At 39.2% G+C, this 17,500-nt stretch overlaps 2 protein-coding genes across 2 annotated transcripts in view; both read right to left on the bottom strand.

Annotated features, from left to right (window-relative positions):
- Positions 1–14,733, bottom strand: part of LOC138013941 (mutS protein homolog 4-like) — a 24,106-nt gene extending 9,373 nt beyond the window's left edge. The window contains exons 1-23 of the mRNA XM_068860973.1: positions 14,706–14,733; positions 14,092–14,242; positions 12,632–12,792; positions 11,806–11,891; positions 11,579–11,641; positions 10,892–11,015; positions 9,842–9,908; positions 9,273–9,297; positions 8,931–9,027; positions 8,100–8,204; positions 7,966–8,004; positions 7,760–7,798; positions 7,617–7,633; positions 7,100–7,124; positions 6,520–6,710; positions 6,166–6,285; positions 5,998–6,010; positions 5,713–5,766; positions 5,300–5,484; positions 4,611–4,623; positions 4,468–4,513; positions 4,249–4,373; positions 2,139–2,233 (exon numbers count right to left, since the gene is read on the bottom strand). Of these exons, the coding sequence (XP_068717074.1) occupies positions 2,139–2,233; positions 4,249–4,373; positions 4,468–4,513; positions 4,611–4,623; positions 5,300–5,484; positions 5,713–5,766; positions 5,998–6,010; positions 6,166–6,285; positions 6,520–6,710; positions 7,100–7,124; positions 7,617–7,633; positions 7,760–7,798; positions 7,966–8,004; positions 8,100–8,204; positions 8,931–9,027; positions 9,273–9,297; positions 9,842–9,908; positions 10,892–11,015; positions 11,579–11,641; positions 11,806–11,891; positions 12,632–12,792; positions 14,092–14,242; positions 14,706–14,733 (1,869 nt within the window). The remainder of the gene's footprint in view (positions 1–2,138; positions 2,234–4,248; positions 4,374–4,467; positions 4,514–4,610; positions 4,624–5,299; positions 5,485–5,712; positions 5,767–5,997; positions 6,011–6,165; positions 6,286–6,519; positions 6,711–7,099; positions 7,125–7,616; positions 7,634–7,759; positions 7,799–7,965; positions 8,005–8,099; positions 8,205–8,930; positions 9,028–9,272; positions 9,298–9,841; positions 9,909–10,891; positions 11,016–11,578; positions 11,642–11,805; positions 11,892–12,631; positions 12,793–14,091; positions 14,243–14,705) is intronic.
- Positions 14,734–15,905: 1,172 nt separating this feature from the next.
- Positions 15,906–17,500, bottom strand: part of LOC138060009 (ruvB-like 2) — a 17,708-nt gene continuing 16,113 nt past the window's right edge. Inside the window, exons 14-15 of the mRNA XM_068905683.1 lie at positions 17,467–17,500; positions 15,906–16,529 (exon numbers count right to left, since the gene is read on the bottom strand). The exon at positions 17,467–17,500 is cut by the window's right edge and continues 96 nt beyond it. Coding sequence (XP_068761784.1) covers positions 16,359–16,529; positions 17,467–17,500 — 205 coding nt within the window. The 3' untranslated portion in view covers positions 15,906–16,358. The remainder of the gene's footprint in view (positions 16,530–17,466) is intronic.

Raw genomic sequence — 17,500 nt, 5'->3', positions numbered from 1 at the left:
TGGTTCAGCGATGCTGTGTTGCTATTTGTTGTGGAGTGGAGACAAAGTTTAATGTGAAGAGCGCATTTATTCAAATCATTTTACAGTGCAATGCGCCTTACCGTGGCCACCTAAAAAACTTTCACATTTGACAATTACGTGTAAATGCGTCAACTCAACAACCCATGCTACGGTGTTCAACTAACTTTCCAATCAGGCGTGACTGTCAATCAAATTCACACATCCTGATTGGGGGACAATTTCTAAAAAACTTTGTTAGGTGGCCACGGCACAGTTAATCGAGGGACTGGTCATGAAATCTTAAAACCTTTCAAAAGCGAGAACAATGTCGCAATCGATGTTGAATTGACCGAGACCCTGCACAATCTTTTGTTTTCGCTTCGCAAGGGGTTCGCAAATTATATACGCATAATTAAATCGAAGGATTTGATTGGTTATCTTCTTCCAAAAAGGTGTGTTTTGTGCAGGGTCAAGGCCAAAAATACGGACAAAAACATGAAACAAAACAACTTGTCGAGTTTCATAACCATCTCCATGCATTAACTATGGCCACGCTAAGGCGCGTCGCACTGTAAGTCATGGCTTATAGTTTTCCAGGAAGACTGAATTTGTTTCTTGCCTCGCTGTTATAAATTTGCCACATTTTAATTACCGGACACAATCATCAAAAACTAACTTGGACGCAGTTCTAAACTGATTCTGACCAGGGGCCCGTTTCTCGAACCCTGCGAGCAGAGTCTCTTTCGATCTTCCTAGAAAAATCGGGTCTGCCAGCGGCCTCGATTCAGGGACATTTCGTATTGAGCATGAAAATGTATTTGGGTGTCAGTCACGCATAACCAGTAACTGCAAAACCACGAAACGATTACAAACAGTAGAGACACGCAGAGTTCGAGAAACGGGCGCCTGGTCACAATCAGTTTAGAACTGCGTCCAAGTTAGTTTTTAATGATTGTAACCGATAATTAAATGTGGCAAATTATAACATCGTGGTCAGAAAACAAAATTCAGTCTTTCTGGAAAACTAGAATGAGACAGAAACCTGTGTGAGCCATTTAAAGTGATTTTTAATAAAAAAAATAAGCGCTCTTCACATTAATTCTCTGTCCAGACCATTCCACCCTCCATGCCGTTCCTCAATTTTTTTCTCGGGATCATTTGCGGTCCAAAATGGGGATCATTTGCGGTCCGGGATCATTTGCGGTCCAATATGGGATCATTTGCGGTCCTGGTATCATTTGCGGTACAGTTTGGGGATCATTTGCGGTTCTGGGATCATTTGCGGTCCTGGGATCATTTGCGGACCCGTACAGATGAACACTAGCTTTGAAACGGACAGGGCCTCACACATTTTCAAGCATCTGGAGAGCTCGTTAATATGTCGCTCTGCATGGCTCCCGTGACAACTTTGCCATCATCGATCAGGCATCTTCGCGATTTGCTCTTAAAATCAAAGAGGCGTTGCACATATTTTGGGACAAACCAACACTTAACGCACAGGTCAAACATGTTAATTTAAAACTTTCGGTTTAATTTTGAATTACTATTGTCATAGTCTTACAGTGCGAAGCGCCTTACCGTGGCCACCTAACAAAGTTTTTAAAAACTTATACGCCAATCAGGGTGTGTGAATTTGATTGACAGTCACCCCTCCTTGCAAAGTTCGCACGTTTCAAGTTGAACACCGTTGAATGGGTTGTTAAGTTGACGTATTTATGCGTAGTTGTCAAATGTTAAAGTTTGTTGGGTGGCCACGGTAAGGCGCGTTGCACTGTAAAATTGCTATTATTATTATTATTATTATTATTATTATTGTAATTTCTCTAGTATTTATATTTCACTGGAATTTATTGTTCATTTCACACTGAAGACGGCAAAGGCAAATGCCGAAACATGTCTGTAAAACTCAGGAGTGTCGTGTTTTTCTTTAAATGAATCCGTATTTGCTTTGAAACTGCTACGATCTCCTCAAAAAAGCTAAGTTTTTTTAGCGCGAAATCTAACGGGCTTCACAATCATATATGACTGAATTGTGAAGAATTAAAGAGATTATGACCAAATTGATTATTTTTATTTGTATCACAGTTCCAGACAGGGGAAGTGCCCACTGGTGTTTTCTTTTGTTTTATTATACCAACCGTGTTGTTGGCCACTGGTGGCTCAGGAAGAATTTTATCCAGAATAGGATGACGTCCATCTTTTATTGCCAGGGTGTCCGTGAATTCTGGTCGTACTGAAAAGTCGAATTAGGGTACAAAAAGTAAATTGCAATTGTTGACTGACTTATTGCCATCAAGTTTAAAACGAGTAGGCAACAGGAGACGAAGGGAAATGGCGATTGAGGAATTACACTTGACATCGAAGACTGAGCAAATACAAAGTGATGCATATTTGAAAAGATGCAATTTCCAATTGTGTGTGTATATAATACACTCAACAAAGCTCTCTCGATCGACATCCTCGAGGAATAATTTATCTGTATAAATTGTTTTCAGTTTTGCAAAACTCTCATTCGGCTGTGAACAACTATGATCACTGAAGTTTGAATGCTCTTGTTTGTACTATAACGTATAAAGTCTTGTGTTAGATTTTAATTGCCCGTCGGCTTTATTAAAATAGCAAAAGTACAGTCGGCCTTTTTATTCATTTTGTCGCTCTAATAGTCGTACCCGTACAATTCGAAATGAAGTGGAGCTTCTCTCGTATACTCATTATCGAGTAAGTTTGTTAAGTGTATTATAAATTAAGAAAATAATAACTTAAATTGAACTAAGATAAGAATAACTTGAGTTTTGAATGGTTTAACAGGTCAATGTACTTGCCTGAACATTTTGCCAGGAAAACAAACACCGCTGACGTCCTATTTGAACTTTCAAGTAATGAATCGCTTCCCAGAGGAAAAATTGGCGTTTTAGTTAAAAGTTTCGCAGTACTCCAAGTGCAAGGAAAAACGTTCACGTTACTTTTGTCGACCGATTATCGTTGAATCTGAAGGTAAAAACGGTTTTCTTGCGATAACTATGAGAAAACACCATTCTTGAAACAGAGTTAGATTAAACAACTGTTCTGCTCAGACCTATGAGGTTTGTCGGCGATAAAAATCGCATAAAGAAATCTCATGGAATAACTGTTATGATCTCTTCGGTGAAAGCACGCTTGCAGAAGCAGTTGATCTTCCATTAGGCCTTATTCACGATGGCCGCCATGTTGGTTTTCAAATTGTCATGCAAATTAGCCATGTGTTATGCTGGGGGGGGGGGGGGGGGGGCAAACACTGGAAAAAACGCAAATTGCTGAAAATCGGCTCTTCGAAATATTGAAATAACATTGCAAAAAGTCCATTTTAGTATTTAGAGCTAAGTACCTTTTATAATAATTTTATATCTTTTGATTGCCTTTGACATTTTGGCTTTCTACTTCGTTATCTGCTCATTTTTCACTAAAAAAAACGTCGAAGTAACTTGTGTAATGATTGTATATTACTGCTTAGGTTGTAAACATTCAATGAACGTGAAACAAATCATCTGTGTAGCTAAGATGTTCGTTATAACCTCTCAAACTTGTGTTGTTTGCCCCCTCAGAAGTGTGTCGCTAATTTGCATGAGCGACACATAATAGCAAATCCAACATGGCGGCTATCGTGAATAAGGTCTATTAGGACTGACCACAAAAGTCACAGGCGCCCCAAGCTCACAACTCGGTTTTGCAACGCATGACTATCATGTAGTTAAAAGGGTTAAGTTGAAAAAAAATGTCTTTTTCGTGCAATAAACGTTCCCTACTTCAAATATGTTATTCACTTCTGTTTTGTGTCGATTCATAAGCCATTTTAAGGCTGTTTTGTCGATATAGTGAAATCAGTACTCGTTTATATCGTCTTAAGCGAAATTTTATAGGGATTGAGGACTTTTGAAGGGAGATCAAATTGTGGAGTGATATTCGGTTCCCCGAGGTGACGAGTGTGCAGCCTCCGCGTCCTTTAAGATGGTATAAACGAGTACTGATTTCACTATATATCGATAAGACGGCCTTAAAATGGCTTATGAATCGACACAAAACAGAAGTGAACAACATATTTGAGGTAGGGAAAGTTTATGGCAAGAAAAATACATTTTTTTAAAACTCAATTTTGAACTTTTCGCGCTATAATGTTTCTTGTTACTTAATAGTTAGATGCATTACAAAATCGCGTTGTGCACTTGAGGCGCCTGTGCAACAGCAAACAAACTGATGTTTGGTCAAACTCACCATAGTTAGAGAGAGTGCAGAGATGAGCAAATGAAACCAGCATATCCAACACACTGACAAGCTCAGCAAGTTTGTACAAACAACCCACATGCTCGCGAATTTCACTCAGAAGCTCGGATACCACACTGTGTATTAATTGTGGATTAAAATGTTGTTCAATTTCAAACTGTGCTTTTTACTTCACATGCCAAAAAGACATGTTATTTGTAATGAACTTACACGTTGGTCATAAGATATATTTCATTCAAAGACTCTTTTATTCTGTCTGAAGAAAAGAAACATAAGTGGTGAAGATATCAGTTGAAATTCAGGGAAACAATCAAACAAAGAAAAAGCATGTTAAGCTGTATAATGACACGTACCATTCAGTTTTATCTGTAGACGTGCATGTAAAGATGAACAAACACAACAACTCGGTAAGACGATTATCTTTGAGTTAAATTTTAAAATATTATGAATAGCCAACCATATAAATCCATTAATTAAGAGCCAACCAATACGTCCCCTCCCTCGGGATCGGTGCCCTGGGAATGCACCGATTGTTCATATAATTTCCTATAACAGAGTGATGCTACTTTGCATACCAAGGACAAAAATGCTAACTCTGGCTTTACACGTAAAGTGATTAACCCTGTAGATGTTCGAAAAATGTGCTAAAGTAGAAGAAATTATTGGAGGATAACAAATTTATCAGCACTGTAATTATTGAAGCCCTTGTTTGCTTTCTAAAACTCTCCCTTTTCGTGCCAGTCTATAAAAGCTCAAATGACACCCAAATGGATCACCTTTGGTCCCGTTTAGAAGGTAAATTTTAACTTCTTGATGAGCATCCTCGCCAGTTTTATGTAGGATTTATCTCTCTCTACCCCTCTATCCGCCACCCCTTCCACAGATAGTCCAACAGCATTGAGCTCTTTGGTTTGTTCTTTTGCTTGTAACCATTTTAATGAGTGCGTTTATGCGCTTACCCCAATTCAATTTTTCCTTCTTGACAACGTTATATAACTCCTTGTTACAAGTCAGTTTATTTTTGTGTTAGAATAATACTTACCAGGTCTACCGTCGTAAAGCTAACTACGCTCCTGGCCTTCACCGTCTTTAAGAATTCACCAGGGAGTGATTTGAGGTCAATATCTTGATCCCTGTTGAGAGTTAGCTGTACAAAGAATCCTCGGGTAGCGTTAAAGCCGGTCTTTAGAGGAAGGTTGTGCTTTTCACCCAACTGCTTGATCATTTCTGCAAATGCAGCGCTCATGATTTTATTCCCGGAAGCGGGAACGATAAAAGGGAAGCACAAAAAATTGAAGCAAACACACTTTGTTCAGCAGTAAGGGTAACGCATCGAACTGGATATTTTTCATTGTTCCAAAAAATGAAGAGAAAAAGATATGAAATTGTAGTCGCAGGTCCTCCTTGATCAGATTAGAATGGAGCTTACTATTAAAAGGGAGATGCGCATCTTACCAGTAATATCGTCAACAATCTCTGTGTAGGTTCTCCGAGCCACGTCCAGAAGGCCTGGCGAAAAAGAGTGAATCATTCATATAACATGCAGATGTGGAAATCAATGTGAAAATTCAATCACCGTTAAAGGCTACTTATTTTAAAAATGCCGGATGGTACACAAGTAATAATCCCATGCAGGACCGGAGTTCAATAAAGTGGTACACATCCAAGTGTATCTATTCCAGGTACTTTTAGTTAGACATGATTCTTTTTCTAGTCATTGCAATCAAAATAAGACCTTACCGTTTATGTGAGGCTGTCATCCATATCGCATCAAAGTCGAAATTTGGTCAAGTATGATGGTAAAAAGAAGTCATTATCATTAGTATTAAACCTCCTGCAGAGTGAATTGAAAGAGAGCATCCAAAAAGACAAAATATCATCAGGAAGAAGGTAACATTCCTCAGTTACCTTCACTGCAAAGCATTTCTGCGTCCTCATGTTGAGAGTTCCCTTTTGATATCTTGTATCATCGTGGATAACTGTCTGAATCCTCTCCATTATGATTGAAAATCTACTATCGTTGAGAGACTGAGACAAATAACACAAATTTCTTCAGCTCATGTTCGTTTCAATACAATACAGGTGTGTAAAGAACAAATGCTTGCCAGTGTCATATACTATGTTATATACTTCGTCCATTCTACCGAGTTCACAGAGATCATGCATTCTGTGGAAGGATTATGTATGCTTACCATTTACAGCCTGCGATTCAATTTCAATTCACCTGCGACTGAAAAAAGCCTACATCTTCACTCCGTTTACCTCGTAATAAGCTTTGAATAGCTCGGCCTCTGTTTCCTTAAGGGCGTCTCTGAGAGGCTCTACCAGTTCCAATGTGTGTTTTAAATAAATGACCGTGGTGATCTTGGACTCCGCGGTTTTGACGGTTTCTTGTTTGGGGATTTGAACGCACATTGAAGTTAGATGATCAACATCCAAGAAACGTTCAATCACTGTAAAATAAGAAAAAAGAAAATCTGGCACTAACACTGAATTAACTCATGCATGTACGATACTAAAAGCACTAATATCAACAAAAAAACCAAATGTATTGCCAAACGGAAATGGCAAATATTCAGAAGTCACTGCTGAATCATGAGTTAAACACCGATAGGTAACAAAACGTAACTTATTCCTGAGTCACTGCTTGGCAATTGAACAAGACAAAATCAAGGCAATGTACTATAGTAAGATAGGGAAATCAAGCACTAGAGGAACGAGGGACAAAGACTAAGCTTTTATTTAAGCGAGAGATGTTTCATACCAAGAGATCATCAAGGTGATGATCCCTTGAACTGACATTTACTTGTAAACCTTCTGAAACATTGAGTGTTGAACTTACCAGACTGCAATCCGTAGAATAGGTCCTGGATCACATGTGAGAAAAGGGGCGTAAACGATCGGGAAAAAATAAACATCTTAAGGATCAAAATGTATTGCACAGTATTGTACATTTATTGTACATTTATGTATTGTAAATGTAATGTAGGCTACAATCATTAAAAGATGTATAGAACTTATTCGTTGGCGGATTAAAATCCAAGCTTTTAGGTTTCCTTCTATTTGCAAAGGTTCCCCGATCCTTGCATACGTACCTCATGTGGCACAATGGAATTTCCTAAATACACTGAATTTATTTCAGACATTTGTACGTATACTAGTGAACTAGGAGGCAAAGGCATTGAACTTAAGCGGTATAGACAGGTCAACGAGATTGCCTGTAATCTAGTTCTTGTGATTCCACACCCACACTTCAAAAGAGAACGATAAAACTATTTAAGAAGGCCGTACAAACAAATCCAAGCATCATCATCGCCATATGTTAATCAACAAAAGAAGAAAGCAAAGCATTCACTGACCTCCTTGTCTGTAAGTTCTGAAACATTAACGTAACTTATTAATCAGTTACATGAAGAATCCAATGACCAAGGTATCATCTGACGTGAAGTCAAAACCTATGATCCTTTTAGCTCTACTATGCATTTGAAATGAGTTTACACACCTGCTACGCTGTCCAAACGTACGTTTGTGGTTTCTTCATCTGGGAAAAAGACAGAGGGGAATATTGTCTACATGCCTACGGATATTTGCAGAGGTGTTATCAGTTCATCTCCACAGTATCAGTTTAAAAACATAATATTTCTCCAAATTTACTTTTAATTGATCACATTTAGGAGCCCCCTTAAACACTACCTAAAATGCACGTACCACATGGAGGTTGAAGAACATTGGATCTTAAGAGACGAGCTGTAAAAAGAAATAAAAGTTGTTGTGATAAGAAAGAAGAGCAAATCCACGACGTCAGAAAACTGAAAGCCATCAGTACTTGTATTGGTATCTACCTCCTCCGGAAGTCTTTGTGTGGTTCAAAACGCCGTAAAGGCAATGACCACTCTTGGGGTCTCTTGCATTTTGAATTAGTTCCAGATTTTTAGCGGTGGAAGCATCTGTCAAAGTGAAGCAATATTAACTTAGACAATTGAAATGTACGATTTCGTAAACTTGAATTATCCGACTTATGTCTATAAGTAGTATAGTATCGGCGACATGGGATGCACGTGTTGTTACACATGTCTCTTCGGGTTACACCGCGTTGCGTCATGCCCCAACTTGCCTTTAATTTATGCATGCCCCCTTCTTTTGTCTTTTGATTGATGAGGTCATTTGATAACTAACTGTCAAAATGGGTCTAAAGGGTGCGATACTACTACTTATATATATAAAATTAAGCCTGTATGGATATTTAGTTAAGAATTAAAATCAATTTTGAATACACAGTCTGAGTCATCAACATCAACTGAAATATAAAATGAATAGTTCGCATGCAGCCCGAACCAGTCAAGAATTAAAGTTCTTACAGATTCGTTTAAACTACTGCTGAAAATCGAGCGACTTGTCCATAAATTTAGCCTCAATCTTCTAGGTTAGTCTGGAATTCAAATAAATTTTGATGAGTTAAAGTCGTTGACTATGTGAAACGCAGACTATCACGAAGCATTGTTTTATTGATTTTAATTTTTTTAAAATGAAACGAAGTGGGTCGCAAGTCTAAGTGAGGTGGAAGGAAGGGGAAGAGGTTTCCTGCACTGGTAGCAATAGTTGCATCGGAAGAAACCGTAAGACGTTCTCGTGACTCACAGTTCCTCTTAAGTCAAGTTAATCATATACCTAACCTATAATCGCTGTCTTCTCACTTCCTTTAAAGACAACTTTAACGGAACCAGGAGCGTAAACAATGTTCTGTATAAACTCGACATACTTAAGCAATGCCTGTAAATTATCAAAATGTCATTAGATGAAAATAGGCTGAATCTAATTTTACCACAACAAAGAGGGGGTAGTTGCAAAGTGCTTCTACGAACTATAAAATTGACGCAACATACACTGCTAATTAATGAGGGTACTTAAACTTGATGACAATAATAGTGATGATGATGATGATGGGGATAAGGAGGAGGAGGAGACAGAAAAAGATCTTAATGTTGGTGAGGCATTAAACCTTCCTGGACACTTACGGAGGCTGTTGCCAAACAATAATACCTGAAAAAAGGAAACAAAAGAACAACTTATTTAAAACCTAAACGTAGCGTTCCGAAGCATGTTGATCAGATGGCCGATAATGTTACATGGTGAAAGGAATATTCAACATGAAACAAACGGTTTTAGGTTAAAAGGTGAAGCTATGTTTTTCAACTCCATGACATTTTGCCCAAATTAAATAAGCACTTCCCAATGTTTTCTCCAACTACGAATACTGTGGCCTACGGAGCACGAATCTTGCTAGGTTAGTAGTCAATAAGAATTTGGTTTTATCAACGGTGTTGATAATGTAAATTGGCCACCGTACAGAGATTTTAAAAGCTGACGTTGGATTCGCTCTGACGAAGGGCTAACGCTCGAAACGTCAGCTTTTAGAATCTCTGTACGGTGGCCAATTTACATTATCAACTCCGTTTAAAACCAAATTTTTGTATACTACTTCCCCACCAACGTAGCACCACAGTTTCTTTAGAAACTACCCCCTTCATTCATTTAGTAGCCAATAAGGACTAGTTTATTAACGACGCCAGCTACGCCAACTAACTTTGAAGCAACCTCCATTTCAACGGTGTTATATTCTGGAACACAAAGCTGTTTCACGTACTCTAAACCTGCAATGAAACAAGGTCGTGAATCAAACCACCTGGGTCGAGTTGTTTGAGGCATCATTAGTGGTAGATTAATGAACTGCAGGGGCCGGTTGCTCGAAGCCTGGTTAACGCTAAACGTTTGTTAAGAGGCATAAAAACCTATAGGTTTCCATGGTATTCAGTTAACGCTGGTTGGCGCTGACCATGCTTCGAGGAACCGGCATGATCAATCAGAAACTTCAACATTCCACCTGGCAACCTCCACGAACACGCATTCGAGCTTTCAATTACATCATTCAAATGACCCCTTTCCAGGGTTAAAAGTTATGTTCAAATGTTTCACCTCTGCGACGAGAAATTTAAAAAATCCCTCCAATCAAGGCCTGCAAAGCTATGCCGACTTATTGTATGTTCATTTGCACTTTAAAATTATCTTTCAGTTACAGACAACACGAAAAATCAGGAGAGCTTTTAAAGCCTTTCCATTGTGATCCACTTGCACATAATAAAAATTCTCTATCACGCGTACAGTTCGTTGGACTCACCGTAAAAAGGTAATTTTAAACCTGTAACTTCGAAACTTCCAGCCTCCACTGCTTCAGTCAAGGGTTAAATTTCCACTCCTTTGTCACAAAAGATGGTCAAATGCCCGAGGTATGTCGGGGGGAAGGAAATCGCCTTAAAACCTTTAAGTTGTCATAGTTTTTTTATTCAAACAACTCGGCCTAAAATCAGGGGCCGCGGAGTACGTTTGAAAGTGGGAAGGGGGGAGGCTAGGTTTTTGTATGGATCACGGAAGTGTGAGGGAAGGGGGGAGAGGTTTACACAGTAGCGAAAAAGTGAACTTCTCGTAAAGAAGCAGCAACTGCTAGAAATCTAAACCTAATTTGCAGGTGACATGACTCTCTTACCAAATCTTGTCAGATTTCAATAATTTTTAAAGCGGTAGTTATTTATTATAATCAGATATTCTAGTCAATTTTTGTAAAAACCATGGGAAATACCTTTTGCTTCGTTGAAATATTTCCTTTGCACTGCTGAGAGATTTGTGTATGGAAGCTGATCACTTAGGAGTTTGAACAAAGTAGACAAATTTCCATTTTCACATGCCGTATTGGGCATAATTATCTGCAAAATGAACACAGCAGACAGAAATTATGACGTCCCAACGAGCAAGAAATCCAGAGACAAATCGTCAGTTACAAGGAGAAAAGGCAAAAATTAATATAAAAGGAGATAATTTAGTAAATAAATAAATAAATAAATGAATAAATACGTAAACAAACAAATAAATATAGCTCGCAATAAATAAATATATAAACCGACATGCTTCCCTCGAAACCTCAAAGTAACTTTTCGGGTGCATTTCGAATACCCTAATTTTCTCTACATGAAAACCTCGAGGGACAGGCTCTTCAAGTCATAAACTGAAAATATTTTGTTGTTGTGTATTTTGATTTTTTTCTGTGCATGAAAATATATGAAAAGACCAGCCTTACGTAACAGGAAGACCGAATTTTAATAAAAAGAGATTTGCCCGTAAAAGGTCATAGAGAAGAGGAAGAAAAACAAAGCGAAAAGAAAATGAAGATCAGCAATGATAAAACAGGAAAAAGGACATGAGAACAATTAAATTGCCATTCTAGGAGTCCCACCGAATTAGTTAAATACGGTAGTATTGCAAAACATACTTCCAACGGCTCCAAAATCTGCAGTCGTGTCAGCACCTTCACATATGTCTGGTTATCTGAGAACTGTAACATAGCAGAAACATCAAAGTTTTTTTTTTAGACATTTTTACTGGGTTTTTTTTTAAGCCTTCAACGTGCAAACTTGATAGAAAAAGTACCTTTTCTATTTGGTTACGTAAACAGAAAAGCGAGATTCCGAGTATGTCTGTGATAAGCAGTTGGCTTACTTGTGAAAGAACTAGTTCTGGCTTTTTCAGATCAATACTGGCCATGCCAATCTCTCCTTTTGCTAGTCCACGTCCTTCAACAATTGCTAAAAGAAAAATTTGTTGGCAGCATCAAGTACCTTTAATTTTAAGTTTTAAAATTGCAACTTTTATTATAATAGAGAATTTTTGTAAAATAAGATATCTCATATCTCTTTTGTAAAATAAGATATCTCATGGCGCTTTCTCTTAATGTGGTACTAATTAGCTCACAAACTTAATTTTATAATATATATTCTTGTACATTTATCTTCTTGATTTTCCTGTAAACTTGTCTACCTACTCTTTTTAGTCACGACATGACCCACCTAAATTAGCATCTGCTACCTGTGGGCATGTCCAATTTGTTAAAAATACCTATTTAGAAAATACAGAACTGAACTGAACTGAACTGAACTGAACACAAGGCTAAAAAGAGTACTAAATGATAATTCAATACTAGTGAACTGGACTGGTGTAAACGACTTTACATCAGAAGTACCTAATTTATACCCGTAGAGTTAAATCTCATCAAGTTCCCCAGCATCCTTAGGATACTGTTACGCGAAGCTATTCTTAACGAAAAAAGAAAAAAAAAAATTGCAAGTCGGTCAGTGCGGTGGCAATTGAAGTGTTAAAGTACGTTTGTTAGACATCAAGTCCAAATAAGGCCATTGATTTCGCTCTGCTCCAGTCAGGTGAATTGTCACTTCATGGCTCAACTCGTCTGAACGATTGAACATTTAGTCTCTGTGGCGCTGGCTAAAGCGTGCTGATATGGACCGTCCCCCACAGCGAGAAAACTTACCCACTACAACAGAAGAGGTAGGAACACCAGGCTTAGTGCTTGATAAATGTGGAGTTCGTCGTGAGCTAGGAGTCCTGTGCGAGGTGCTGCTCGACGTGACCAGACTGGGACCTGGAACAGGTGTCCGAAGGGTGCCGCTTGGAGTTTGTGCTTTGCTGGAACTTTATGCAAGAAAAGAGTCTCACAACTTTTCATACTCAGCCCTTTACAACCTCCATAAATTTCACTGGATTCCATTAGGACTCATCTCTATTGTATTTATACAGTGTCAGTTTTAGTAGCCCGCCTAGAATAGCTCTGCTAACTGCGGGCTACAAAGGCCTTTTTCTCTATTGTTAAAATAAAGTCTCTGTTGTTGTCTGTTGTTGTTGTCATTTTACATCATGGTCCATTGTTTCTTTTCTATCGTTCTTTGTGCTGCGTGGCGACCCAAATTTGCGGGATTGGAGTCGATTAAGCTGCAAGCAAGTTCGACTGAATATTGAAGCGAATATGTTTATGGAATCGAGTCTTGGATTCTACTTAAAAATTTCACCCTTTAAGTTTTGCGGGAAGGGGTGCTGCTTCAAATGTGTAAGGCCAAGTATCATTAAGGACGGTGCCTACTAATTCAAAAGGTATATTTGCCCCGGTTTATACACCACTTTCATAAATGGCGACCATCTTTACATTCTTTTGTATTTATGTTAATTAGACCTACTGCCCTCGTTTGAAAGCAAATATTCTTTTGAAATTTGCTCGTCGTAGCGAGGTTAGTAGGGCTTATTAGCATTAAAACAAAAGAATAATTTATTTGGTCGCCATTATGAAAGAGGTCTATGATTATGAAGGAAATGTTGATATTGACATCCAAAGAGAAAGTTGGGGGTAACCACGCATTTTCCAAAGATAATTCGTGAATAAGATTTGTAAACAGCTTTAAAATACAAAGCAATGTATGGCGTTCTTTCTCAAATTGAAGCTTAATTATCTCTCAAAAATGCATGATTACCCCCAATTTTCTTTTTGGATACCAAGAGCACTTACTACAATGTACTTTCTCCGGATAGTTTCAACCGGCGCAAAAATATCCCTGCATTAGTAAGCATCACCGATAGGAAACTCGAGTATCTCGAGATGCGCAGAACGTATGCGCAATAACAAGCGGCGCTCTAAAATATGTCAAAGAGTTATAACCTTTGGGACCTTATAGTAAACCCGTTCCTGGACTCCTTCTTACCCCCCTGATAGGGACTTTACCCCTCTGCCTGTCTGGAGGGAGGAAAAGGGAAGCCAGGAACAGGAAGAGAACATTGAAGAACTCCCCCAAGAGGAGACGTTATCCCTAGGGTACTTGGACTATGAAACTGCGAATTTCTTTCGCGTCTCAAGAATTTAAGCAAAGGCATCCCTAAAGGACTTTTGAGTAAAACGAACTTCGGTTTATCACGAAGAGAATGCGCCACATAATTAGTACAGACCTAGAACAGTTGTTTGCTGAAAATGTCCTTGAAGATGTGCTTGGCCTAGGCGGTAGGAAGGCAGAAGCTGAACCTCCACTCAGAAATGAACTGCTAGAAGCAGATCCTTGTACACCAGTGGTTCCAAAAGTAGAGGTGTCGAGCTCGAAGCCTACACAATGTTTCGTTTATAACAAAACAGAAAAGGAGAATATTGTGAAGGAAAATAGTTTTGCCATTTAATACCGTGAAACAAGTTCTTAGAGATTAATACGGCTCAAACTTTGAAAACATAGAACAGAAGTGTTTCTCTAAACATTTTTTCTGTGAGAAGGGTTATCCACATATTAAATCAAGTTTCGGAAGAGCATAAGTTTTCTTACATGACACCAAGACAAAGACTTTCTAATTTAATTAAGCTTAGAAAGATTTGGAAAAAGCTACGTACGCCTAATGAGGGACAAATTAGTTGTCCTCACACAACTTATAACGTGTTCCTCTTATGTTCACAGGTTAACTTTGAATTTATACACCCAGCCATAGGGAAAAGAACCAAGCTCAAACTTTGGACTCTAAACTTAAAATGATCAAAAAAATACTCTCATTCAAACTTGTATCGTAGGTCAGCTACTTACTGTACTTAGCTTGTCTTATTGTTGACATCAGGTTCACTGATTTTAGCTTCTGGGATCGAATTTGCAACTCAAAAATCGCCAAACGACAAATTTAAAACTAAATTCTTTCAGTTGCACACCAAGGTTGACAAAGAAATGGAGAATTAATGCAAAAAAGGAGATTATCAAACACAAAATGGCGGGAAATTTGATTTGACGCGGGTGGCACGGCCGGTGGCGCGCTCGGAAAATGGCGGGAAGTAATGCCGATTTAGAGGAGCCTCATTTCCGTCGTAGGGCCTTTTTCCAGATGCGGGCTATTTTGAATCCCTAGGCGAGGGACTGAAAACGTTTGTTTGGCACCCTATCACATAAACTAGAGGCTTCGGGCACGAACTCTATTGTCTTTGACCAGCATGGCCGCCGGGTTATAAAGGTGGCACAACATTTTGCAATTTTTCTTTTGCTGTTAAAATTATTGCATTTTTGGATAAACCGATTTAAAATAATAACTTATTGGCCCTAGAAATTTTCAAAACATTTGGTTGACAGGCTGTATCATTTGCAAAGGACCAGGCATAACAGGCGCAAGGAAAGGTGAACGACATCTCCCAACCTCAAACTTTTCTTCAGGAACTTGAGTGTAATGAACAAAATGACTGAATAAAATGAAAACAAGACCATGTCCCTTAATTGCGTATATCCAACGACTCCGTGGCTTTGGCGAGGCGAGGCGAGGCACCCTTATTTTCGCTTCTTCCCAGATTGAGCGAAGTGTTTTCCTAGCCTCCCACGCAGACGTTCTTGGGGCTTCGTCACGCGTTCCTCTCCCACTAACGTCTGCTGAAACGAAAAACCACTTCCGTTCGTGGACTACGGACCAATCAGAGGCCTTTATCCAGTACTGAGTAAACTCGTATTGAACGGAAGTGGTACACAAAAATTTTTGGTTTTATCAACGGAGTTGATAATGTAAATTGAAATACGGTGTGTGTACGGTAGTCAATTTAAATTATCAACTCCGTTGATAAAACCAAACATCTTCGTGTACTACTTCCATACCGACGCAGCACCACAGGTTATTTAGAAACTACCCCCTTTATTCATTTGTTGAACGGAAGTGGTTTTTCGTTTCAGCAGACGTTCGTGGGGGGTGGAAGGTCTGCGTTGAAGGCTACGTGTTTCCCCTGTCTAGGAGAGTCCTCACCATCGAAGATCTGATTACTAAAACAAAAGACTAAAATCGCTTTAATTGAATCCACGACGTGAACACATGAAGCGAGCACATAATGTACTGTCCCTACTAGTTTCTTTTCAACGGTAAGGAACCAAAATTACAATCTTGCGGCTACTAACTACACCACTTTTAACTAAACTTGCTGCAGTCAGTCCGTCCGTGTGTAAAGGGATCATTTGCTCGCCGCTGGAATTCGTTCGATTACACTTGTTCAACACCCGTGTATTTCCTCTTTCACTGTGTCCTTCTTTCAAAGCCGTCTAGTCACATTGACATAGAAAACAGATCGAGAAGTCAAATAAACGAGTGCAATGTTTCTGTTTCCTTAGAGTTCCTGCTCTTAATGTCCGATCAACATTTAAAGGATGACGCAGAAACTTAGGTTAAGTAGTATAGCAACGCACAGAACCACACAACGTACAATGGGAATCAGATGTTCATGAGCCAGTATCAGCCTCAGTCTCCATTGCTTCCGACCCCGGATCAGCCGCCTCGTCCTCGTGAAACATGAACTCTGTCTGATATTCTTTGAGAAACTGGGCCGAGCGTGCCTCGTCCAAGAATAACGAGTAAACACGTTTGATGTCATCGACGTTGACCTCGGTTCCCTAGAGGCAAGATAAAATGGGTAAACTATAGAAAAAGCACTCACGTGAGAACACCAAGGTAAATACTGGGGCAAGGATAAATCTTGGTTACAAGATTGCAGTAGAATGATCATCTTCCACGCTGTAACATCCTCCAGTCCTCGCCATTCCCCTAGCAGATTTATGTAATTCCTACAGCGTAACACGATCAGAGATCTGGTGTTTCGATTCTCTTGTACTTCACCCGCTCCTTGCCTTTTTGCGTCTTAACTACTTCGACGGAAATCTTAGAAAAAGTGGGAATGGCAAAATAACCATTTCACAACGAATATTTAAGGAGGATGGGACATTGGCGAAAATTATTTCCGCCTCATATCGTGGAATCTATTATAACGTCATGCGCAAACCTTCGTTCTGGCGTTTCGCGTCATGAAGCCCAAAGAAAGAAATGGCTGCGTGACGAAACCTTTGCGTCGCAAGCCACATGTAAGTACATGTATCTGCACATGTGCCAAAGACGCAGTATACTCTTACGTAATGTTGGACGAAAACCGAAAGGAATGGCCGTCATTCTTTGGTTTCAAGCCACCAATATCGCTTCGAATCAAGTGAGCAAGCAAATAATACACCTTTATATGGGAAAGGCCGTCCCCAAAACATAAGCCACACCTATTAAACACGACCTTCAGATTTGGTTTCTAATACAGATTTACAGAGAACGCCTTTTCAAATTCACTTCGCATGCTCCAAGCAATCACTCGATAGTCAATTCTTGTTCCAAAGCCTTCTTCTGAGCCCATAAGCAAGGAAAGAGCGTTTAAAGTCCTGCGACGGCGGCAAATTGAAACTGGAAGGATGTACTTACACTAAACCTCGTATACACATTAACCTTGCCAAATCTGAAGATTGGTAACTGCAATAAATCCGCATCAAATAAAGTCCCACAACCGTTCAGTACCTTTCGTTTCCGGCACACTAGACTGGCGGCAGTA

This window comes from Montipora capricornis, chromosome 8 (assembly GCF_036669925.1).
Source record: "Montipora capricornis isolate CH-2021 chromosome 8, ASM3666992v2, whole genome shotgun sequence".
Taxonomy (NCBI): Eukaryota; Metazoa; Cnidaria; class Anthozoa; order Scleractinia; family Acroporidae; genus Montipora; species Montipora capricornis.
The sequence above is the reverse complement of the archived record's forward strand: the minus strand, read 5'-3'. Positions and strand labels throughout refer to the sequence as shown.